The sequence below is a fragment of the Falco cherrug genome, chromosome 2 (genome assembly GCF_023634085.1).
Source record: "Falco cherrug isolate bFalChe1 chromosome 2, bFalChe1.pri, whole genome shotgun sequence".
In the NCBI taxonomy this organism is placed as follows: Eukaryota; Metazoa; Chordata; class Aves; order Falconiformes; family Falconidae; genus Falco; species Falco cherrug.
The window spans coordinates 32,301,706-32,327,710 of NC_073698.1; the positions used below are offsets into that span (position 1 = coordinate 32,301,706).

At 41.2% G+C, this 26,005-nt stretch overlaps 2 protein-coding genes and 1 long non-coding RNA gene across 5 annotated transcripts in view; 1 reads left to right on the forward strand and 2 right to left on the reverse strand.

Annotated features, from left to right (window-relative positions):
* The window catches only part of COG3 (component of oligomeric golgi complex 3), a 33,061-nt gene extending 21,205 nt beyond the window's left edge, over positions 1–11,856 (reverse strand). The window contains exons 1-11 of the mRNA XM_055701587.1: positions 11,594–11,856; positions 8,648–8,794; positions 8,050–8,111; positions 6,176–6,341; positions 5,361–5,435; positions 5,149–5,241; positions 4,706–4,831; positions 2,422–2,502; positions 2,176–2,219; positions 1,842–1,968; positions 1,264–1,355 (exon numbers count right to left, since the gene is read on the reverse strand). Of these exons, the coding sequence (XP_055557562.1) occupies positions 1,264–1,355; positions 1,842–1,968; positions 2,176–2,219; positions 2,422–2,502; positions 4,706–4,831; positions 5,149–5,241; positions 5,361–5,435; positions 6,176–6,341; positions 8,050–8,111; positions 8,648–8,794; positions 11,594–11,752 (1,172 nt within the window). The 5' untranslated portion in view covers positions 11,753–11,856. The remainder of the gene's footprint in view (positions 1–1,263; positions 1,356–1,841; positions 1,969–2,175; positions 2,220–2,421; positions 2,503–4,705; positions 4,832–5,148; positions 5,242–5,360; positions 5,436–6,175; positions 6,342–8,049; positions 8,112–8,647; positions 8,795–11,593) is intronic.
* A 102-nt stretch (positions 11,857–11,958) lies between these two features.
* Positions 11,959–26,005, forward strand: part of LOC106631612 (uncharacterized) — a 30,066-nt gene continuing 16,019 nt past the window's right edge. Inside the window, exons 1-3 of the long non-coding RNA XR_008730825.1 lie at positions 11,959–12,285; positions 14,500–14,608; positions 19,886–20,003. This is a non-coding gene — a long non-coding RNA (uncharacterized LOC106631612). The remainder of the gene's footprint in view (positions 12,286–14,499; positions 14,609–19,885; positions 20,004–26,005) is intronic.
* Positions 13,966–25,708, reverse strand: SLC25A30 (solute carrier family 25 member 30). 3 transcript variants are annotated; one of them, XM_055701590.1, is made up of 10 exons: positions 25,591–25,708; positions 22,339–22,414; positions 20,788–20,935; positions 19,967–20,061; positions 19,676–19,761; positions 18,337–18,432; positions 17,333–17,457; positions 16,669–16,807; positions 15,611–15,691; positions 13,966–14,833 (listed from the first exon to the last, which is right to left on the reverse strand). In XM_055701590.1, the coding sequence occupies exons 2-10, from the start codon at positions 22,400–22,402 to the stop codon at positions 14,792–14,794; spliced, it is 876 nt and encodes a 291-aa protein (XP_055557565.1). In that variant the 5' UTR covers positions 22,403–22,414; positions 25,591–25,708; the 3' UTR covers positions 13,966–14,791. The 3 variants fall into 3 exon arrangements, with proteins under 3 accessions (XP_055557565.1, XP_055557564.1, XP_055557563.1); XM_055701589.1 differs by having other exon boundaries at positions 17,333–17,453; positions 18,333–18,432; positions 25,591–25,661; XM_055701588.1 differs by lacking the exon at positions 25,591–25,708 and adding an exon at positions 25,535–25,559.

A 26,005-nucleotide genomic window follows, 5' to 3' on the forward strand; every position in this document is an offset into this window, starting at 1 on the left:
CCTAATAAAGTAGTTACTATACGAAACATTTTCCTCAAATTATTTTATTTAGATGCAGGCAAAAAAGGGAAAAAAGTTCTTATGAAAGAAGGTAACTACTTTCCATCAAGATTCAAAAATAATCAGAAGCCTATTCTCATTCTTGATGTGAAGGGCAACAGTGACAAAATTTCTGTCTGAACAACATCTCACACTGATTTCAATTAGGGATGTTTACTTCAGGATTTGGACTGAGATAGCAAAATTGGTTCTTACGCCAATTTAGTTAGGTCACATCAAATCCTAAGCATGTCCCACACAACACCTCAATTCCTCAGAAAGGAGAAAGACTGCTACTACTCTGGGACTATGGCTTATTTCTAGTGAGACTTCATGTATTTATAGTTTTCCTTTAGCTTTAGAGGATGGGGACAGTAGTGGGCAGTATTTTTTCCACGTCGCACTTATTCAACTCAAGCTGCACTTGATTTTACAATAATGCAACACTCAAAACCAGTGTCTCTGTTATATTAACAGGAATATACTTTATTTATGAACTTCATGGTGAGGGAACATGACCTGCCCAAATTTCAAAATAAAATATCGATATTAAAACATACCGGCAAATTGGAGATGGAGCATCATTACTCAGTTGCTCTAATATTACAGGTATGTCGTAAAAAACTTACAATACTTTTATAACGCAATTACCATGTGAAGACAACAACCTGTCCCTCTTCTAGATCTAGGTAGAGCAGATACAGATACCGTTCTTGTCAGGTGTCCAATACCTTGCCTTCCATTCAGCCCACATACAGGCACATGCAAGTATTTCTTGACAGTAAGGGCAGTTCACTAACACTAAATCCTTGATGAAAAATGGGTGGAGTTCATCAGCTTAATTTTACACTGAAGTAAATGAAAAGCGCTTCTGCAAATGACTGCAAATCATTGGCATACAGGCAGTACAAAAACAGCTGGGAGCTCTAGCACTGTAAACTTCTGCAGCTATTTCCAAAGCAACTGTGTGTCTTTCTCTTTCAGGCCATCTACAGAGCATTTACATCACTCAGATTATTTACGGAGAACATAAACTATGAGCTTTGTGTGAAGAAAAAAGAAAACAAACATCAAATTCTGACACAAAATTATTAAGGTTTTTCTTCTTGTTGGTTCTTACCAAACCGCTTAAATACAATCCTATTTGCCATATAACATTGTCTGCTATATTAAAGCATAGTAAATAAAACGTGCAGTAAAACAAAACCAGCATGTACCACCTACTCCAGTTTTGGTGTTGGTTTTGTGAAGAACTCATTGTAAAGCTGATGTTCATCCTGGCATACATGGACCATAAAGGCACAACCACTTCGTACCTGTATTCACAGAAATACAAATACCTTATTATTAAATTATTTTCGCTGCATTAATACCACAGGATGTACTACAGACATTATTATATATTATACCATTATACACTGTATTATTATTAGTACTACAGCTGTGATTAAATTGAAGTTTTTTGAAACTCAGTATTATTGGGATCAAGTATGAAAAGATGTTACTAATCAAATAAAAGCTCATTGTGCATCTTCTGTCCCTTTTAATTTCTGAATAAATTTAAGTAACCACATTTTATGCTTTTGCAAATATCTCCTTGTGAGGTCTGTAGCAGAGCAGAGTTTTTACAGAACAACTTTCCACAAAATATGAATTACTTGAAAATACTAGTAAAATTTTAATGATTCAAAACCACAACAGTGACAATTCTGCATGTAAATTACTGAAGTAAGTAAGTACAGTTTACCTGGGGGAAGGAGGATTAAAACGTAACAAAAAACCCACAACACATGACTACCTACCAGAGCACAATGATCTCTGTTGTTCTGACTGGTTAATTCTGTAACAGTGCTAGCGATACTTGGACCAAGCAAAAGCTCCCTCTGATCAAGGTAACACTGATGGATTTCATTGAGAACTTGTTGATACCTAGCCAAGAAATTAAAACAGTAACTACACCCTTAAGCTCATTTTCTAGTAAACACAAAATTAATTCTCATACCCTCTTTTAGGTCTACATAATTTCAATTTTAAAAACTTTCTTTTAAACAAGTAATGTGTTAAAGAGTATTTAAACAAAAATAAGGATTTTCAAAACTTAAAGTTTTTGAAAATAAATTATGTAAACATACTCACTCTGGCATTTTTTCAGATCTTTGCTCTACTTGTTCAATAAGAGTCTACTCAAAAAAAGAAAAGAGCATTACCAGCAAATTATTTTTTTTAATAATTGGAAAACAGTTTGCAGTATATTTCCATGGATACAATATGCAATCTTTGGACATTCACACTTGCACAATATGCAATCCTTGCATTTATACTACCAATAAATTCAAACACCATATTCACAGCTTCCTGTTTAACAGTTACCAGCCTACTTACTCTGACTTTGGGAGCAGCTGCTCTGAATTTTACATAAAACAGTGTGAAGGCATTGTCAGAATTTGGCACAGCTGAAGGATCCTGAAAGAAGAGATAAGTAATTAATTAAAAAGGAAAATACTATATTTGGCTTTAGTATTTAATGGATGACATAATTAGGCTCTAAAACTGGGTATTGGTTCTTTATGCTTATATTGCTAGCGGAACAGCTCTTTGCCACTTTCCAGCGAGAAAGGCATGCTTATTTCAGAACTTGGATAAAGCCAGATGGAAGAACAAAACCCAAAACAAAAGTTTTAACCAACAGCTTCTATAGCAAAAGTAACACTTTCAATATTTATGGAATTCTCCATTAAAAGCAAAAATTTTCCCAGGACATAGTAGTACTGATTGTTGCTCCTTAATCTGTAGTACTAAAGTGGAGCAAAATTTGCCTTTTACCTTCCAGTCCCAGGGCAGAGAAGCTAAATTTCAGCTTGCATTTAAGCTTCAACTGGAAGGTCAAGTGTTGACACAGTTCCCCAGCTTAGCTGGGCAGACAGCTTGAACTTAAGACAAATTCTAGCACTAAGGAAGCAGAGCAGAGACCCAGTTTAGCCACCAGGCTTTCTTCCCCTTACCCCTGCTGATGACAAAAAAAGCAGATGGCTTTCCTTTGAAACATGGTGGGGACAGGAAAACTCTTCCACCTTCCCCATCCTCCTACTTTCATTCTTGCAAGCAACTTGATCATCCTTCTACACAGATCAAAATCCCCAACACTTGCATGTGAGCAGTAACAAAGGACATCTAGATCTCATCAGTCCCTTTCCAGCCATAACAAGACCTTTTGTTGTGTTGCAGTAGGAAATCTCAGTGCTTGATAACAACTAAGACCAGTACTGCACTTCTAGCAGAAGCAGGTATCAGCTGTTTCAGAGAAATATGCAAAACATTCACAAAAACCCCATGTAGGTGGGGAGGAGGTCATCTGACTCCTAAAAGAGGTCTCCTTCCTGACTTTAAAACTGTTAAACAGCAATTCAAATCCAGAAATAAGGTTTCATTTCTCTCTGCAGATACACTTATTATCAGAGATGTTCAGTTCTGCTTGAATTCAGCTCAGTCATGGCAATCCACTGGCATCAAACCATGTTACAATAACGTTTTAAAAATAAAAACTACTTTTGTACCAAACATGAAAAACTATCAATGCCACTTAACCAAGATCTTCACTCCAGGAGTATTCTTTAGAAAGTTTCCATGAATATTGTCTAAAATCCCCTTCTTTTAGGTCTGTCAGTTCTCAGCTCTAGCATCTTTCAATTTCACTGGTTATCCCTCATGACAAGAAGTTTGCCTGTAACCAGACTGAGCACAAGGCAAACAACAATTAAATGGAGAAAGGAGGACATTGGGTGGAAAGAGACATTCCCCTCTCTTTTCTCCTTTGCCAAAATACTCCAGCACAAGACTACTAACGTTTTAATAAGACCGAAAAACCTCCCTATTCACCTTCATGCCTCAATCCTACTGTAGTGAGTGGGAGGAAAGCACCTAACTCTTCCCTTGTGACTCTCCAACATCAGTGTCAACATTTTAAAACCAGCCAAAAGATACTGCCAAAACTAGCAAGAGCCTGTCACAGTTATTCTCTGCAGCTACACAAAGCACCGCATGCTTATCAAAAAGAAATATTTAGATGATCAAGAGCACCTAAAAATACTGGAATATAATACTGAAAGAGTCATGTCATGAACTCAAGAGTTGTGCTTTAACAGTTTTCATCCTACGACACCCAGAGCCTGTACACTTTCTCAAGTATTCCCTGCAACCTCTCTGTCTCTAACAATCCATTTCCAACACAGACCCCCGCAGTACCTGTACTTCTCTTGTGCACCCTCACCATTTGGCAACAGAGATAGCAGCGTGCACTGCAGCTGACTCGGAGATACAAGGCACAAATTAGTTCAGGAAAACATGCTGTCTGCCCAGCTGGTTGTTGCCTCTCTAACAGTTGTTTATCCACCCCTGGCCTTCACTGAGGTTACTGTTCACCTACTTCACCTTCTTCAATTTCCAGGATTTTTTAATTATTACTATTTTTAAATCTTTTGGATCACTAGGTCTCTGTCAGATTCAGCTGAAACTTAGCCAATCTACACAAACACTGTGGTACAGGACTGATGTATTTTCACAGAAAACTGCTGATGGCTCCCACCCTCAAAAAAATAGAAGAAAACTGTATAGTGTTACAACAGACATTACAGTACAGCTCAAGTTACCACTTACGGATTCACCTTACCCTTTTCATTAACTGGCTTGTGAGGTTCTGTAGGGTATTCACAGTGTATGTCTTGATAAGGTGCATAGCTTTAGAAAGGCATTGTTTAAACTTAATCAAATATACAGGATAGTCTTTAAAATTTGGCTGAAAGAAATTAAAGAATCCATTTTAAATACAAACAATAAGAGAGTTGAAAATTTATCAAAACTTAAAATACTCTTTTTACTAGCTAGAAATACTATTTTGTATAAACTGAAAGCAGTCTTTTATAAAATGTAAGCAGAATATTAAGTATATTCATTAAAAAATTCTTAGGTTTTATAAACAGTCATTTTTTGCTTTCTTACTGTATTTAGCAGAGGGAACATTTCATAAGGGAAAAAAAATCACCACACACATGGTATGAATACAGAGTTTTGAAACTATTGAGATTTAACCAAAACCAAGACAGTATTACTTACATGCGATGAAATATATGCAATACAATCATCAAGCTTAGCCAGCATGGGAATGAATCCTTCACTGTTCACAGACAGCGTAGGGGAATTCAATTTCTTTGGAAAACAAGACAAAGATCATTGTAAGGAATCCAAGTAACTTAGTGTTGGTGACCAAGTTCAAAAGATCAGTACACTTTCATTTTTAAGACTATTAACAGTGACATAATACTTACGGTGTTGATGTTTTCCAGCTCATTAAAATAAGAAAGTTTCTGCTGGATGTTTTCAGCCAGGTCAACAAGTTCTGACTATTAAAAAAAAAAATAAAAGAAAATCAGCAACCTAGCAAGTAGTATAAATATATATAAAATTATTTAGCCTCCCTTTCAGCTCTCAGCACACACCACTGTTAACTAGCTCTAAATAACTTGCAACTAAGTACAACAAAAGATGCAGACCACAACAGTGCTCTCTTGCTCTCTCTTACCAGAGAAAGACACATTACTCTCAATAGTGTATTTAAAAGCATATTCCTACGTGTTTGTCAGCATTCCACAGATGATGTTGCATACAAACAGCAATGCTGTCATTGGTATTACAGAGAATGGTAGAAATCCTGTATTTCAGGATTGGAGCCACTCTCCCTTATCCAGTCATGCTAAAAAGACATGTTCGTTACATCACTGTCGGAGCAGCTAATGAGAAAGAAAGTATTGGGAAATAAGCTCATAACTTTTGTACAAAAATCTTTCTTCTTGCTATAGCCAGCTCAAAATACTTTTGTAAGTGACATGAATTATTAACCTCAAAAAAGTTTGCATTTGTCAGGCATCAATTACAAAAGCTCCCCTCAGCTAGCCATCCTTCTTGCTTAAACTGTATATCAACACATACTGAACATTTTACTGCACAGAGCCTAACACCCTAGCTGCAGGTGAAACACACCAAACGCAAGGTCCAAAGCAAATGGAGGGATTGTCGCCACAGCCCACTAGTTTTGACTTATGGTACCTTAGAAGTTTCCAGTAATCCTCCCATCAAAGATTACCTGCTCTTTCAAAAGTTGTTCACAGGCCTCATGCAGCGTTCCTGTCTTTGTGGATACAAAAAGATACTGTTTTTGCAGTGACTCCAGGTGCTGAAGGGCACTATTCACATCGTTCAAGATAGCATCACATTGCTCCTGAAAGCCAGACAAGTAATCCCTCATCTCTCTAGAAAAAGAGAATCAACAGATAACAGAAGTAAAATTTCACTTTCTGTATTTGCGAATCCAGCTGCCTGAAGGGACACTACCACTACCTTTCCCTCTCTAGGAATAGAAGACCACTCGCATCAAGCAAGAGTGCACAACAAGCAGATGTTTTGTGACCTGCAGAAATAACAGAGCTATAGGGTTTGGAATAGCCACTGCAGTAACTCCATTTCCCTGACATTCCTCATAGCAAACGTACCCAGAAAGTAGCAACATGCACCACAGCTAGTCTAGAGCACATGGATACTGTCTAAACAGTGCAAACATCATGACTACTGCAGGCTACTGCTAGCAGGCAAATTCTACCTGCCTTGCTTCCAACAGGGTGTTAATTTGGGTCTCCTCTTCCATACACTTTTCCATTTAGAAATTACTTTTACCCTCCTAAGTGAGCTGAAATTACCCAAAGGATTCACAACTGACTATGAGGATTGAAAGAGGCTTAAACGAAATAGATGCAGTATCTAATGTCACCAAGTTTGTCTAAGGCTCAATGCAGATATAAACTCTAAATGATCACTAAATATAAGTCAAGCATTCAACTTGACCAAAACATAATTTAAAATTAGTTACTCTTGGATGTCACCAAAAACTTCTGAGCTCTACTTTATCACATAGAAAGCATGTAAAATACAAAGCAAGTAAAATCCCAATTTTCCATAGTAATTTGCAACCCTTTAGTGCACAACAGGCAAAGAACTTCCTTATTCTCCTCCTGCTCCTCTGGTCTCCTGCAAGACCCTATTGGCCATCCTACAAACCATTCTGCATCCATGGCACACTTAGGTATCTGTGCGCACTATTATGAACGTGTCAACTGACAAAGTGCAAGCTTGCTACCCTTTTTAGGTTGTTAATGATCTGATCATGGGCTTAGTATACGCCTAAACCTCTAATTTTAAGAAATGTCACGTCCTCAAATGTCAGAGCAAGAGATGAAGAGACAGATCAAAGAAAAGCAGAGAAAATCAGAAGAGGAGAATACAGCAGCATCTCTTTGTGACCAGGCGCAAGTTTGTAAAGTCTCAAACCACAAGCCAGTTTCCATAAAAGCCGCCAGCAGATTTGGCTAAGCCATTCAGCTGTACTTCAGACTCTTGAGAGGTAACTGCAAAAGTCAGTGGGAAGGGGTTCTTCCAAGCCCGACTGAAAAGTCAGTTAGACAAAAATAGATGAGAACACCCAGTCTCAAAACTGGAGTTGAGCAAAGTGCCAAGGAATGCAGGGAATGCAGATACAGAATCATGGCCATAGTCACTGGTGGACTGAATGGTGAAAGCAGAAATGACCACCAGCCACACCTGCTTACAGAGTCTCACCCACAGAAGGTGCCATTCCAATAGCAGCGGCAGTTGAAAAGGTGTATGAAAGCTCTTAAACTGCCTTTGTCTACAGCCCTATCTGCAAGTCAAAACTAATTTCAATTTGTCTTAATATACCAGGCAGTTAAGAAGGAAATCTGCAACCCTTTTAACTGCTCTGCCACAAGGGCAATAGCCTTCAGGATGCGAGTGGGGCATACTGCCTTGGAAAGCTTCAGCTGTTCCTACACATTCACCTATTCCCTGCCAGATGAATCCAAATGCAAGCTAACACTATATGGATAAGATAAAGTCCTTCAAGGCTGAAATTGCTTACAGTGAAAGGAACTGAGGAAGAACACGTACCTATACTTGGCACCTTCATCTTGATCCATCTGTGTTTGTACCTGAGCAAACCAGGAGAAGAACTAGAAGAGATTTTATGGTGTGAACAATACAGATATCACATGCAATCAATTAAAAAAAATAAATCAGATCTATGAAATGAAGATGAGCCTTTTTAAAAAACAGAGCTGTTTCAGAACCTAATTATTAACCAAGGAAACATCATTGTAGGTCCCTTCCAACCAAAATAACTCTATTCTATTCCTCCACTAAATCAAAATGGGAAAGACTGAATTTCATCCCTTTTTATTTGCACAAGAACAAGGCTGTCACATTAGAACGGGGCGAGGGGGCACAACATTATTCTATATTATGAGCAACACCATCTTACTGAAGGGGTGCCTCACGCTCACATAGGACTCCAATCAAAATCAGAAAAGTATCTGTCACTGAACAGCTAGGACTTCCAAAGATCTCCCCACCCCCTCAAGTTTCTTCATGCATCTTGAAAATGGACAAAAAAAATTAACAAATCCACCAAAAGCTAGGCAAGAGACACAGGAACTCACAGAATTCTCTGAAGGTTACTGCAACTTGGAGGTTTTTCGGCACCACTTACCTGCTGTGCTGTTTCAATCCTTTCATCTTCCATTCCCAGTATGGCAAATCCTTTCAAAAGGACATCCTCTGTGGATTCTGGCACCGCAGCAGTCAGACTAACAGTAAGCGACTGGGATGTTAGGCTGCACAAATCTTCAATTGGAAGCTGCTCACAAAAACCCACAAACTTTAGTTAGAGAACTTACTAAGAATTAGTATATTCTGCTCAACTACAGTAACACAATCCAAAGCATCAACCTGAAAAAATTACAGGCATCTACTTCTGAAGCAACAAATGGAATGGACATTTTATCTATCAATATGATAATACACCAACAACTACCATATCTATATATTCAGGAATACCTACAAATTTTATTTTCTTTTTTTAAGTCAGAAAACACTACACTGCATTTTATGTAAGTGCATACTCATGTCAGAAGAGAAACTAAACGTACATGCACCTGACATACTGATGCGTTATTATACTTTAATTTCCAATTTAACTGGTTTTATACACAGAGAAATGCACTAGAAAAGTATCTGAGAACATAAGAATTCAGAACATACACAGAAGCAAAAATAAATGTCATCACTGTCTACACGACATGGCAACACCACTGTACAGGAATTGTCAGATTTTTTTGCCAGATAATCAGAGAAAACTCAAGACTGCCAGAATTTATGCAGGAGATAGTGTTTCATATTCTTTCAAATGCTTTTTGAAGAAGTCAAGCTAAAAAGAAAAGCTTTTTTAGAAGACAAGGAATAGCTCTGTTGAATGGAAATTATCACACACAATCATTTTTTTAAACAAAAAAAAAAGGTGTGCTGTTTTGGCTGGGAGAGAGTTAATTTTCTTCATAGTAGCTGGTACAGGGCTATGTTTTGGATTTGTGCTGGTAACAGTGTTGCTATTTCAGGGATGGTCTAGTTACTGCTGATCAGTGGTTACAGAGCGGAGGCCTTTGCTGCCTCTCACCCACCCCAGCACGAGCAGGCTGGGGGGGGGGCACAAGGTGTTGGCAGGGGGACACAGCCGGGACAGCTGACCCCACTGACCCAAGGGATATTCCATACCATATAACACCATGCTCAGCAGTAAAAGCTGGGGGAAGGACATTTGGAGTCATAACATTTGTCTTCCCAAGTAACTCTTGCGCATGATGAAGCCCTGCTGTCCTGGGGATGGCGGAACACCTCCTGCCCACGGGAAGTGGTGAATGAATCCTTTGGTTTGCTTTACTTGCATATGTGGCTTCTGTTTTACTTACCAAACTCTCTTCATCTCAACCCACGAGTTTTCTCGCTTTTACCCTTCTGATTATCTCCCCCATTCCACTGGGATGGGGTGGGTGAGCAGCTGTGTGGTGCTTAGTTACCAGCTGTGGTTAAACCACAACACTATGGAAGAAAGTAACTTGAAAGAAATTGTATTCAGCTATGATTGGAAACTATTAATTAGATTATATGGAAGGAATTAATTCAAGAAAACAAGTATTGTTATATACTCTTATTTAACGTAATACCCTTTTTACTTCACTTGATAAGTAATGTTTTCTATTGATGAGAACATCAGTAACATAAAAACAGAAAGCAATACTTAAATACAAGTTGGTACAGCTCTACAAAATTACTCACTTTGTAAAATATTCATTGCCTGGTAATATTAGTCCAGCAAAGAAAGAACCATCAGGATTTCAGCTATTTGAGAAAAGACCGATTGCCCCATCTTGTTCAACTTCCACGTAGCTCTCCCCACTGCCCCCCAAAAACAGGCAGGACTCTTTTGAGACTACTACTGAGGAAAAGATGAGTCCATCAGAGCCTGTTTTTTCAGAACAGCTGGCATGCGACTGTCCCAATCCACTTCAGCAGGAGCCAGAAACAGCTGAAGTACTCAACGTTTTGGCATTCCCACTGTCCTAGCTGGCAAATACAGCACTGGCCTTGCTGCAAACCTGTTTTTGATCCTTAAGAACATCCTCCAACAGCAGCACATACTTCTACAATCGTTTTGAATGTCTGCCAATATTTACTTTAGTGTAGTTGCATACAGCTTACAGGAAACCAGGAAACATGAAATGAAACGGGTGCATTTCAGGAAGAAGTTGCTTTGCCCCCTCCCCTTTGGTATTTTGACCTTTCAGACACTTGCCAAGAGCCAACTTTGTTGATTTTATGGCACTATATATCTTGTGATATGAACCTGTTCAAATACAATAACCGCTCACGAGAAGTGCAGCTAAGGAATGCAAACATTTTGTTCCCCTTCCATTTGTAGGCAAAGGAGCACTCATCATTCACAATGACCACCTCGTCAGAGTCTTCTATTTTATAACTGAGGGGGAGACCACGTCTTAACAACAACTTATTAAGCTTTTTACCACTATTCCTGGCATTATACGGCTTGTTGAAGCATCTGTAAATTGCACCAGGAAACAACACTGGTGCCAGCAGCTATGCATTGATCAGGCTCAAGTCTGGAGGGCCAAACCCATATACCTGCAGGACTACAATCTCTCAATTTCAAGTGGCCAAACTCGGATGAACGGAGCGAGGTAGTAAGGCCAGGCAGGGAAAGCCCCCTAGATTTTAAGGGGGAAGCCGCTGCTGGCTACAAGCCCCCGGCAAGCCCGGGCAGGGGGGGCAGCGGGGGGGGGCGGGGAGGGCAGCCGGGAGGGCTGAAGAGCGAGCCCTCCCGAGAGAGGCGAAAGGGGCGGCGGGCTGAGGAGCGGGCTGTGAGCGCAGCAGGGGCCGAGCTCGGCGCCGCGCCGGCCCGAAGCCTCGCCAGAAGGGACAACGCTGTCCAGCCCCGTAAAAACGGGGGGAGAGCGGCGGCCCGGCCCAACCGGCCGGGGCCTGCGGGGCCGCCCCCCCGCCGCCTGGCGACGTGGCACCGCGGCGCCACCCCACCTCCGGCCCTCGGTCCCTCCCTCCGGCCCGGGCAGCGCCGCCACCTCACCTCGGGTGGCACCGGCAGGTTCTCGGCCGCCGCCTTCAGCTCCAGTACCGAGTCCGTCTGACGGTCACTGAGCGGTGCGGCGGGCTGCGGGCGGCGGTCCCACAGGCTCAGGCGGTCCCGGACCTCCCTGCCCGCCGGCTCGGGCGGCGGCTCCGCCATGCTGGCGGCGGGGCGAGCGGCTGCCGGGCCGGGCCGAGGCCGGGAGCGGGAGCGGGGCGGAACGCCGGGGAGCGCGGCGGCGCTTCCGGGGAGGCACGGCGCGCGCCGCGTCGCGTGGCAGCAGCGTCATTGGTGGGCGGAGAGGCGCGTCAGCGAGGGGCGGGGGAGGGCGGGCGGCGGCTGACAGAGAGGGCGCCCCCTGCCGGCGGGAGGAGCGCAGGCGGCTGCGGCGCCCCCGGGCAGAGCGAGCCCCGCGCCCGCACGCCTGCGGCCCTCCAGGGGACGCCGCCGAGCAGCCCGGAGAAAGGCCGGAGTCGGCAGCTGGGTCGTCCCCTGCGCTCCCCGGAGCCTTCCTTCCCGAGGCGGCGGAGCCCGCAGGACAGCCCTGCCGGTGGCACCTCCCTCCCCGGCCAGCCGGTCTGTCACACTCAGCCCTACCGGAACGCCCGCCTTAACGACCCAGGCGCCCCTTCGCTGCGGTGCTTTCGACCTCGGTTCATCGTAACGTGACAACTAGCGTCCGCTTGAGACAGGTAAGGGAAGCGCTGGGGCACCCGACGCCGCCGGAGCTGCCCCGGCCCCAGCGGGGGCCGCTGTGTCCCTCACGCTGCTCTGCCCCACGGCCACCTGTGGCACTTGCCCGGCGCCGAAGCAGGGAGCCGCCCCCCGCCCCTGCGTGCGAGCTCCGGTGACCGCCCCCAGGGCCAGGGCAGCACCGCCGGCGTGCAGAGGCCCGCCGAGGCAGGCCCAGGACCCTCCATTCCGGCCCCCCTCCTTACTGCCCCGCGTTGTCTGCAGCATCACCCGTTAACCAGAGCCGCCCTTTCCCTCATGCCTCCTCAGAACCCACTGCAGGATTCATTCTTTACTTTGGAAACACCCTTCATTATCTTTGGTTTGCTGTTAGTTTTTGTAAATTTTTACCTTTAAACTAAATCCCAAGGCATGTCTGAAATTAAAGAGCTTGAAAACAGCACAAGGTATTCACTGCAGCAGTCACCTTCAGCTGCAGCCCCCAACTCCCACTCACAGCTCTGCCCTTGGTGCTCAGCAGTCCACTTCAGCCCCTCTTGTACACCCACCCCCTTTCCAGCTTCCCCAGGGTACCCAGGCAGAGCACCCCCACCTCCTTACTCCAGACTGGCAGATCTCTCCTCCCCTCAGCACTGCACCCACCAGACTTGTGCTACCACATATGAACCCCAGAAATCCACTCAGGTTACACATTAATAAGCGTATTTCACTGCTACACAAAACTAAGCTGATTGACCTGTTGCAGACCAAGCAGCTTCCCTAAGAATGGGAAATAGTTTTGCAGTTTAAAATATGCCAAAGAACAGTGAAAACATGTTGTGTATGTTATCCAGAGCCAGTAAGTTACAGGAACATAGCTGTTAACTACAGCAACTTTAGACTGCCTTGGCTAAATAACCAACTTCATGCAGTTCAATGCCAGCAACAGCTTTCCCTTGTTAATCACCTTGAAAATGCACCCCTGCCCACTTGAAACTTCAAAACTCAAAGTCAGGGTCACTACATAATGCTTTTAAAACTTTTAATAAGCTTGAATATGTAAAACATAGACTTAGTTTACATAGCATATAAAAATATTTACAAATATTTCTATTAAAGCATAGAAACAGCTATAAGGAAAACACTGCACATAAGGTACAATGTTTTTCTATGTATATGGGTATGCTTAGGAAAGAAAGTGCCTTGTGCATTTCAAAATCCATTTGTGAATTCAAAATTAGTAATTTTAAGTGATTATAGTAATTCTGAAATCGCAATGAAATTTCTTTAAGCGGAATGTATGATTAACCAAAAATGTTTAAGCAATTAACACAATGCCACAAAAGTCTAAAGCTACACATCCTGCTTTGCTACCCTCTGTAAATGCAGAAAGACCATCATGTGACCTGCATCTCACATTTCCCTTCCTGGAATTCAATAGCAGTATTCAATAAGAACCTTGATGTAACTGCTTAGTTAATGGCCCTGAATCTCTGATGTACATTGAAGCCAAGAGGTAATACTTCAAGAAAGCTGTGGCTGACATACATAAAGTGTTTGATTGCATGTAACAGCAACTTGGGCCCTTTTGCTCTATGGAAGTGCTCAGCAGTTCAAGTTTCCTTGTTTAAAGAGACACCCAAACCTGGTTTAGTTTCAAAACAAGTAGACCTAGCTTTGGAGGGATTTGGTTCTTTTCACAGAGGCACCTACATGACACAGCCTGAACCACTCAGTTTAAAACGTGCATCTTTCAGATGCTACGTAACAGCCAGTAAACCATTACAAGTAGTTCTTCCCAACAACGGAAGAAGCATGGAAAGTTGTTTCTCTGCAAGACAGGCAAATGAACATGGATTTGTTGGATCTTCACTCGTACTTGCAATTTACAGATGGGTATGTTGAAGAATGACTTATGCCAAAAATCAAGAATGATACAGGGGGGGACGGAACAGGTCAGTTTTGCATAGTTTGTAGAAAGCTGATGTCAACTGTAGCAACCGCACTTTCAAATGAAGCGGAGTTTTTCCCAGAAAGTTATGCAGGCATCTAAGGACTGAAAACATAGGAAAGCTCTAAAACCAGAATTGGTACTGCAGGCTTGCAGTTCAGCAAAGTACCTGCTGCAAAGATGTGTTAATTAGAAACTATGAACTATTATAGTCAAATTGTATACAGTTCTGAAAACAGGAAAAGCCCAGCTCATTGGTATCCTCCTTTATCTTCCTTTACAGTAAGATCATTCTTTGCCTCTAGTAAGAACACTGTGCATTGGAGTATCAACAGCATAAAGTTGCATTACAGATCTTCATATTGAAGAAGACTTAAGAGAGTTGACAGAAGGTATTCCACCTGAATCACACGATCAAGCCATTGTTACAGAAGCCAGTCTGCCTCAAAAATCACTTCCAGGTTCTCATCCACAACAGTCTTGTAGTGCCCTTGGCCAGCATGTCAGACAAAGAGCAAATACCCAAGACAACTTACAGGTTAAACTGAAACAGTACATTAACAGAATTCAGCATGTCAGAAGTCTAGTTTCTTCAGCTGTTCATATGTCAGAAAGAACTGGAATATGTGATTAAGGAAAACCATTTCCTGTTCAGAGTGCAAAATGGTCACTTTCCTACTAAATGACAGTTGCACCTGTGTGAAACTTTGTTCCACTCTTTGTTCCCTCCTATGCAATGCTGCTGGCTGGCCATTTTTGTTATGCAGTACTACACAGAACAATGAAGCTTGCTTTAAGGCTAGTGATGCCAATTACTTTCCCATCCCTATTCCTCAGGATCTGAAACACAGGACTGAGGCCGCAGAAAAAAGCCCTACAAAAGCCCTTAGATTCTCTTTACTCACTTAGCTTTAGTGGGCTAAAGCAGGTTTGCTCATGGTAAAAAAAAAAACATTACTGCCAACACAACTCCCAGGGCTCTGATCAGCTGGCTCTTGAAAGAAAAATTGTGTCAGAATAAGATAAACAACAAGATTTCATGGCTAACCACCAGCAATTCCCCCAGTTCTGGCAGCAGCCCCCATTCTTAACTCATCTGGTCTGTTTATTTAATACTGGGCTCCAAACTAATGAAATGGCCAGGTATGAAACTGGAGGAATAGAAAAATGTTTTGCAAGATCACACTCTTAATATTCACTCTGTGTGAATCACAAATTCAATCTGACCAGCAGCAATTGACTAAGAAAAGTTGTCAACTACACAATTTTCTATTCATATAAAAGCAAATATTTGCGCTGACATGACACTTTCCACACTGAGCATTCTGTGAAACTGTTAATACCTGCTATTGTATGGCTAGGTTAATAGTTTTGCACACCTTTGAAAAGGATACAATGATATTCCAAGGACCAAGTCTTAACCAGTTTGGCCAAAACCCTTTATACAGAGCAAAAAAGCCTTCATTCTTCCATGTCTGGAAAAAAGCAATAGCAAGAACGCATTTATGTAGTTCTGAGAAATCTAGACAGCATCTCAGTAACAAGATTCTGTACCAGACAAGGTGATAGCTTAGTGCTGTAACCCTGATTTAAACCTTGTACAATGGGACAAAAACATTTCACTAGATAAAGCCAAGATTAGTAATGCCTGCAGCTTTACCTGGCAGAAAAAGCTGCAGTCTGTCATTCAGTACCCAACCCAGATTCATTCAAATTGCATTCCTGGACTTGTCTTCCCCCTCTACCTCACCCCCCCCAAAAAAAACCTCAACCAACCCTGCAGAGTGCTGCATGTAAAGCTGCAGCTCACATTAGACACCCCCTGAAATTTTTCAGTTTGCTTTATGGACTCCACAAAATTACACTGGACAGCATAACTTGGACTGTTATACATGACTGACTGTTCAGTCAACAGTTGGATACCAATAGCTTCCTATCCACCCTTCTCCATGTAAAAGGCCACCATGCTCACACCTCATACCCAATTTAGGGATTTAAGAAACCAAGCAAAAATAATCACAATCAAGAGACTGACATTGCCTTTGGCTATACTAGGCCTTCCATTACACAATATGCAATAGAGAAAGCCATCTGCCCCACAAGATGTTGTTCTTCAAGAACTGATCTACAAAATAATCATTTCCTATCAATATCCTAACATCATATAAAGTTGAGACAGTGCTGCTGAGAGACTTTGTCTCCTTATCCAAGCACCAAAAAGTATTAAGTGCCTGCAGTATACACTAACTTTCTTCCTGCCTGTCAAAATCGTACATACTTTTCATATCAAGTGCCTTATTGGCAATATAGTCCTTTTGAACATTATGGCAAAAAAGGAAATTAAATTACTTGGGTTAATTTCTAGGGAAACTTAGAACAATGTCAAGTTTGACACCAAAATCATTGCTTGATGGCATCAGTTTCTACTTATGTTGATACATGAACTACTTACTTGTAACAAGCAATCCAGAGTACCCTTGTAGTTGGAGCGTCCCCCATGTTGTTGGCTTCCCTGATTCATCATGCGTGTTCTTACAACATCAATTGGGTTGGATGCAAGGGCTCCAGCTAACCCACAAGTAAAACTTGAGCTAACAAAAGAAAGGTTTAATGAAATTTGACCTACCACATTTAAAGATGCACAAGAATTCCCCCTCTCCAGAAAACATGCAGTAATTAATGAGTGCTTAATACATTTAATTAAAAATTACATTAGCTAATAAGTGTGAAAAATTCCTTTTCATTTACTATAAAGCATCATTTTGAAGGTTTGATATACAGCCCTTATACGCAGTTTCTGTATACTTGAACAGATGTTTGTGCCTCTCAGAACAGCAAATACTTGATTGTAACTTTCCTCTAACCTCTGTTTGCACAGCTGAAATATTCAGACCATTCACAAAAAATCCATATTCAGAAGAAAGCTAAATCCAAATCCTAAATAAAATTAGCTTCCATGCTATGTGCTACCATTTGAGATGCTATTGCATTAAGAAGTACAAACACACCAGAAGTATATTTACATCTGGATTGATAACAAAAATCAAGAGATTTATGCCCTATAATGAGAACTAACCAACGATAATCTAGGTTAACAGTCAGTTATACAAGCTTACAGGAAGTGAGTATATACTGTATCTCCCATGAATCCAGACATAATTATGTGCTTCTTGGTAAGGTCATACACTGGCAGTTCCACTCCAACAACAACAGCAGCTCTCTGTGCTGTCAATGATACTCCCTGGCAAAAGAAAATATAAAGTTTAAAATTAACCTTTGTGCACCATGAGAAACACCTAGCTTTTCTAGTACAAAGCAATACACTATGAATGTGTTAAGAACACAGAGTTCAATTAAGGTACATCTAAGTATACGTCTTAGATGTATGTGCTTCAAAAATGCAAATTCAAATTAATAGACAAATAACTTTCCCACACTGAATGGCAGTTTCAGTTCCTTTGTGCAACTCCATCTGTGCTTAACACCTGAATTCTTACATTAACAGTCAGGCTAAGACCTCAACAACCAGGTGATACTGGCTCCCCTTGCCACTAACTGGAAAACCAACAAAGTAAGGAAGATTAACAGAAAAATGGAGGTGGAGAAACTTTGCAGAGGAAAGCACACTAATAGAAAAATATTTCTACTTTCCAGCCGTTTCAGAACAATTGTCCATTTTGGGTCTTCAATCATACAGTCACTGTTTAACTGGCATAAGAGACAACTTACAAGACTGAGTACAAGAATTCATGAGCTACAGTGGATGTTCATTACTACCTTTACTTGTAAATATTCTTTATTATATGTTTTAAAAAGAGCAGAGTGTATAGATTGAGACATGTCTTGCAAAGGGTTGTTGAACTAGCCTTAAAGCCAGTCACCCTAATTTAAGTCTCCATTTATCTCTCCCCTTTTTTAAGAAGTAGCTAATCCTTGAACACAAGACTGGCAGTAACCCTCTGCCAAAATGCGTCAAGACACCAGCAGTGAAGTAGTCATGACAAACTACATACATATTAGCTTCTCCATATTTTAGCAGAGAATACTGTATTAGTACCTGAAATTTAGTTGAGCAAGAAGGTGTATTTAAAGTGCAGGATACAGTTAAAAAAAAACTTGCCTTCCATAATCCTTTAGTGCCTTCCTTTTGGTAGATCTGTATGAAGTTGCCCATCATTCCTCCTTGAATCACACTACCTTGGGCTTGCATTCTGATCTGAGATTCATTTGAAGATAGAATATAAATACTTTTCAAACATACATAACAGTTCAATACAGTTTCATTAACATTTTAATTTACAATCTTAAGTCGTAAAGTCAATTTGTCATTGAATACAAATTCATAGCCAACAGTATCATAACCATGATGCAGTCTTTTGCCTTAACTATCCAAATGCAGCTGCTAATTTTAAACAAGTACATTGGTGTAGTTTTTAGATGCATTAAGTCACTTCTATTTCTGTATTTGTGCACTATTCCACTTAGACTGACAGACAGCTTCTGCAGGATGTCCTTTACAGTGTTCTCAGAGGAACACGTTAAAATGAAAGGTTAAAAAGATTAAGATTCCAGCTAGTAAGGATCATGATCTTTGACCTCATGGATTTCTAAAAGTGTCCTTGGGAACCTGCCATGGTAACTACCAAATACAAGTTTGGTGACAAGCAAGTTAGTACACAGATATAATTTTGGGAAATAACTACTTGAAGTCACAACTGAAATACAAGCTTTGTTTGAAATGTCTCTACATAACCATACTAGCTGTATGAAGGACTAAGTTTTTAGTAGCTTTAGAAGAACAGGAAGTGTTGGCTTGAATTTTTCATTAGAGGCAGCCACACAAGTCACATGCTACAGTTCTGCAAGTTAAATACCATCAGCCCTTTCAAGCAACTGGAAAAGAGTTTAATGGCTATCATTAAGCTAACATTCTTAGAGAGCTGATCATTTCACTAATTCACTTTAAATGGCTGATGCTGGAACACTTGTCTCCATGGGACACTGGACTCCAAAGCCTCTCTACAGGATTAAAGAATCCTACAGTACAAGTAGCAGTCACTGAAACTCTTGCCTCCGAATTCTCTTCACCTATTTTGAGCTCAAGAAACACCTAGTTAACAGTGTTACCAAGAACTATAGATTATATATGCAGTGTCACTTCCACACAAATTCTACAGCATGAAAGTTGATCTTACATTATTCTCCCCCTATCCTCCCCCCAAAAAAAGTTACACAAATCCAACTACCCCCTCAGCCATCAGTTTCCTGGTGCATACTTCAAAATAATTAGTATGGACCAGAAGGAGGTTCCAAGAATTTAGAGCATTACTGATTTTTAGAAGTTAAGAGATGAGAATAAATACAATTACAAAACAAATCCCATATTCATCAGAATATTCTGCATTTCCTCAATGAGAGGACAAAAACTAAGGACAAACTCTATACAAACACATCATTACCTTCAAGACATCTGTAGGATTGGCAATAGATGATGAGATTACCCCCGAAAGAATGCCACATAGAACATTTATCACCAGGGTTTCATCTATTACATAAACAAAGAAAAAAAAAGTTTAGCTGAAGATTTACAAAGCTTAGGATGCATCAGGGCAGGATGATGCCACTCATCCTCTAACCAGAGAGAGTGCTGACTCACTTTGTTTCAGCAGACTTTTAACTGCTACAGCAAGATACCAAATGGAAAAAGCCAGCTTCAAGCAAAGCAGTCCTCAACTAAACTGGAAACTCACCTTCTGGACTTTCAACAAACATTCTTTTTAAGCTCTGGTAAGTGCCTATTTTTATAGTTCCATATGAAGCTTGTCGTAGCATTGCAGGTGCAATCCTGTAAAAAAAGTGATAATATTTATGTTCAAAATAGCAAAAGACTGGTCAGAAAATATTTTAGAGCAGGAGAGACTGAACACAAGCTATCTACCAGAGAAAGGTTTGTTCATCTAAATCAACAATTTAAACTCACTATAAACAAAACAAGGTTGGGGGGGTTGTTGGTGGTGGTTTTTTGTTTTGTTTTTTAAACAAAGCCTGCAATAACATGAATGAACTGTGGAAGGATTACTATTAAAACATGCCTTGACTTGTGCTGGTAAGCATGTCTGAAACATGCAAATGCAGATTACATCTTTTCCCCCACCATCTTGCATTTTTAAAGAAAACACAGAATCATGGAATGGCTTGGTTTGGAAGGCACCTTAAAGACCATCTAGCTCCAACCCCCCTGCCATGGGCACAGACACCTTCAACAGTGCCCATTTATACATAAAGGTTAATTTATTTTTCTTCTGAGATGGAACAACCATAACAGCATTATACAGAGTAACTTTATGCTTAGCTTTTTTTCCAAGTAGCTTTGGTTGTTTGAGGTTGTTCTCTTTAAACATGAAATGCTATTGCAGAGTACAAAGACTGAAGCAATCTAAGCTTGGGCTTTCAAATTCCAGACTGACACTAACCAAATACCTTGTAATTCTGAAACCGAAGAATTCACACACTATGGACTTATACTTAACAGACTGTTCATAAACCATTACTGCAAGTCAATTAATTTTACCCAGAGTATAAGGCTTTCAGTCCTTCTTCTCTGCATATTCTGACTAGTGCATGTACCATTCCACGGTAACGAATCTCTCTGTATTTGGCATCATTAACTTGACCTTGAACCTGGAGACGTGTTTTGGTCAGATCAATAGGGAAAGTCCCTTAAAGAAAAAAAATCAGAGAGAAAATGAATCAAGTACCTACCTAACCAAAGGCAACAAAGAACATTATGTAAGAAACAACAACCACTGTTATATACCAGAACACAAAAATTCTCCCATGGAAAAAAAAAAGTCTCTTACCAAGACTTTCTTTTAAATAAGTGGTTTCTTTTATGTCACCTTGTTTCTTCTAAAAGCTTGTCAGAGGCCTTACCTACTTCCTATGTTTACATTTTGCATTCACTATGTTTTCAGGCAACATGGTATTGCCTGGCCTTAAACAGCCACAGTGAACAAGACTCTGAAATCACAATCAAGTACAGAGTTCGCATGTGTATTCTACCAGCATTTTTGAAGATCACTTCATTGAAGGCAAAGAAAAATTCCATAGGACAAGCTATACAGATTCTAGCTTAGAATCTACAAAAGAAATAGCAGCAGTACCCATTTCTGTTACTGCTTTCCTGTGGCCTACTGCTATGTCAAACTCATGCTCTCCAAGCTCCATTTATGAAAGTGTTTAGAAAGCATATTCCTCCACAGCATATCTTTAGAAAAGGGACCACTTCAACATTCAGTACTCATGTAAATACTAATAGGAGTCAGAATTAACTACATCTGTTCTATGAGGTTCACCACACAAGCAAGGCTTTTATTATTGTTTGTCTTCCTCATGAAGCTTTTGGCATTACTGGCACCATTCAGTCAAGTCAAATAACAGTAGTTTCACAATCAAGTTCGAACAAGATTCATCAGAGAAGGCAGAAAAGGAAAACAAAACAGTAGTAGAAAACTTACACCTAATTATGCTTTTTAAAGTGGTTTTTTAGGTTTAATTTTATATGTCAGGCTATGTTCTGCTACTGTGAATATCCAAATTTCCTTTATTTTCATGTACATGCATTTCAGATAAGACTTTAAAAGAATGTTTATATTTTAGGTTTGTCTAAAGTAGGCACTAAAGAATCAGATGCACTGTCTCACTACAGCAATTATTCTACGTTGCTCACTAACTGAAGTGTTCAAATCTAATCAGCTGCTCACATTCAAGAAAGAATTTAAATTGCAACATAGCTACTCAGAAAAGCCAAGAGAAAAATTTTACAAGAGCTCAACTTCTCTACTCTAGGAAAAGAAAAGTTGTGTATACTTATGACCACTGCCTAGGAACAGATCAAACACCATATAATATGAGGTTTGTATAAAAAGAAGTTTCACAAGGGATCAAATTTGACAGACTGAAGTGTTCTGACATTATAACAAAGTTCTGAGGAGCCCCTCAGACAACATTAAAGAAAAAGCCTCCTATGCTGCAGACCATCGTATACTACTGTTTAATTGATGGCATGGAACCAAGCTTGTTTTAAAAGGGACTAGAGTAAAAAAAATCATGCAAACCTTACCACATTCTGCAGTGATTGATGCTAAACCTCCATAGATAAAGGGCTTCCAGTTTAGCGCTGACATTGATTCTTCTTTCTGTGAAATAACACCATTTAATGCTTCTATAATTATATCTGTTATATAAATACATATGCTAACATTTAATAAAACTTTGTGCCTTGCCCATTTAAGATGGATCTTCCAAACATACTAAGCGTAAAAACATTAATACACCTTCTATAATCAAAAGAAAGTCAGTAATACTGCAGAAAGGCATCTGGGTTCAAATCAGTGTCTCAGATTTATTTGGCCCACCACTATCCTCACCATGAAAGGCTGAAGCAGTTTGTCTCCCAGACGTGATCTTAAGGAGCACTGCAGTGAAAAATTCCAAGGATTCTTACCAAGCTGAAATAGTTTGACTATGTCCTGCGATCAAATGGAACTTTAGAACAGTCATTACCAAATTTCTCTTCCTTCTTCCTCACATCAACATTAACATGACCTGAGCTGGTACACCTGGACAGAAGATAGAGGTGCATACCACATTTTGTTTCCATTAAGGCCTATTTCTGCTACCAGTGTTCACATTATTCATATAATGTTCACAAGCAGGAAAACAGTGTAATCGGGTACATAAGGCCTTTTACAGTAAAAAAGGCTGCTTTAGCTTAAAGTCAATTTAATTAATTTCACAAAGTGACCACAAATCATGCTTAACTATGGCATATGCTCTGCGAGAAACTAAAATATTCCAATTATCTTGCAAAAAGAGTAAGAACAGCAAAACCAGACTAGTCCTGCAGATACAATATTGCCTTTCCCAAAACCAAGCAGGTCTCTCCACTGTTTATTTTTTTCCCTTCCTCATAATATAAACACCTCCCATTACCCATTTTCTAAATCTTCCTAAACATTGGGTTCTACAGTTATCTTTTGCCAATTTTGTGGCATAACTGTACTTGAAACAATTTCCCTTGGCACCTACCTTCCCTGTTACTTTGTTTATTCACCTGTACTGGCCAGCTGGAAAATACTGCAAATACACCAGCTGCTTACTACCACCTTTTGTAAAATTTAACATTCCGGAGGAAGTGGCCAAAGAAGTGTCAATAATCCAGCATCCAAAGGAAATCAACAGACATTGCAGACAGTAAGCATGCCTGAATAGTTTAGTTACTGCAGCCCTAGTTTTCCTTTTGTCATCTTTACTTCATGAAGAGTTAGTTACATGGGTCTTCAGTCTTCTGCCAATACAATAAAAAACCCACAGGAGCTCAAAGCACACCATTTCAAATACTCTACAACCAAGTGCACAGAAACCCATCTGACTCTTTAGGCCGCTGCGAAGAACACCACTGATGTACAAACCCAAAGAAAAGGCAAGTAAGGGCACCTACCAACTGCCAAGAATGCAGAACAGAGGTCAGGAGCCACAGGCATAGACTATGCAAGCTTTTCAATACAAAAGCAGCAGAGCCACATAGGTGCCAGACAGAGGTCACTTCCAGCTCCACATTCCTCATATTCCTGTCCAGCCATGATTAATGGCAGATCATTTAATTAACAAGGACAAAGCCAAGCTCAGTTTCCCCTCTATCAGCCACACACATAAACTTTGCTTTTGAGAAACTCGTCAAACTGAAAACAGTCAACTTTTTTCCACTCAACACATTAAAACACATTTTCACTTATCACAAATATCATAAGACTGACAGAACTAGTATATATCTGTCTTTTTCCTGGTTTGTATTTCATTCTATCTAGGCAATGAAGGCTACTCAGTTTTTCTGCGCAATTCTGGAGCATTGACATAACATAGAATTATGCAAGCACTGCAGAGCCAAAGTTTCCAAACTGCACACAGATTTACTAATATTAGCTGAAGTTTCAACGTATGTGTAGAATACCCTAACGCAGAAGTTTTACAGCACGCTCTTCCTTTGACATAACCCAAGGTGAGAAAGCCTTACATAGCACTGTCAAGGCTTCTACCTCTAAAAGGCTGACCAGTCTCCTCTCCTGCCATGTAGGCCAAAGTAGCCATACAAGTCTTTCCACTTACACTCTGCATCCCTCCTTCTAGCTTTCCATACTTATAGGAAGAAGTTAAAGCAGAGCTTATCTTAAGAAAAAATCCAAAAAACATATCAGCAAGCAATGTTGCCCTTTCACCTCAACTGTCTCATTTTCTGAATTCTTGGTTGGTTTCAGAATTTCTTCTGTATACTAATAAAAACAGTAAGCATCTCCTTAGGAGAATTCTCTACCAGGTGAGTGAGTGGCAAACTACTTAAAAAGGGAGTCCAGCCCTCATTAGGGAGTAAACTGAGGGCTCCAGCTGTACTGGAAAGAAGTTGTCCTTGTCAAATATACATTGTTGTTCCATTACAACAGTAAGGTGGCAGAGGTGATACCACCCCTGAAGGACACTGCATTAAGTTAATACAGAGATTCATCCACACACTCTCTGCAGAAGAAAGTCTGGTTGCTTTTATTGGCAGTGTGACTGGAATAAAATCAGAAGCCCAGGTTCCATAAAAGAATGCATCACTTAAAGTCTGTTCTCAAACAGGGCAATATCTAAATATTTAAGTCACATATTGAACTAACTATCTATTCTTAGCATACCAATCACACAGTATACTCCAGCTTACAGTAGTTTTAGCTATTTAAAATTGATTTAGCCCTTCAATGTTACAGGCGGCTTATGCTAAAGGAGTTACTAGTCTCAAAAAGTTACCACCTGTACTATAAGCACACATAGTTACACAAGCAATACTTTCTCACTGCACAGACTGTACCAGACGCACAGCCCAGACTTTGTAGTCAAGCAGTGAAGCATCATCAGGAAGAAAGAAAAGAAACCTGTGCTAAAGCTACACGTTCTCGCCAAACGCCAGCTGTCCCACAAGAAGGGGTGCGCCACTGCGTAAGCGGCCGGGGCGAGGGGGACACGGTAACGCCGGGTAAGGAACAAAGGGAGGCAGCAACGCCCGCACGGGCCAGCTCGCTCCCTCCCACACAACGCAGAACGGCTCCCTCCGGCCCCGCCGTGAGACGAGCGGCACCACGAAGGGAGAGCACCGGAGGGAAGGAAGCGGCGCGCCCTCGCTCGGGGGTGGAGGGCGCCGAGCAAAGCCAGCGGCCCCCCCATCGCCCTCCGGGGACACCGCTCGGCAAAGCTCGCACAGAAACAGCTGGCGGGCCCCTCACCTTCGCGCCCACCCCCGGCCTCAGGGGCCAGCAACAGCTGCCGCCTCCCCACTCACCACCGAGGCCTCCCGCCTCCACCCGTGCCAGTCACCACCCGCCCCTGCCCCGCCGGTTATAAAGCCCGGCCCGTTCCCCCGCTCCGAGGGCGGGCTCGCCTGAGGGGCCGGGCCGGCTGATTTAAAGGGCCCCGGTGTAGGTTTGATAACGGGGTGGGTGGGTATATATAGCATAGCGAGCTGGCTTGTAACAAATTGGGGGGTGGATGGATGAATGGAACTGAGCTGCCTTGTTTTTTCCAGTCAGGAGTCTGCCTTTGATGCTGGCCTTGGTGGACTCGTAGCTGGCGGGGCATAGTGGTATTTTCCAGTAGCAGTGCTACCCCAGGAGACTGGAACAGGTACATGAGGTGTTTCAGTGCCCCTCGGTTAATGAACAGGTCGCTCACCCCTCAGGGTTTTTCCCCTTCGTTAA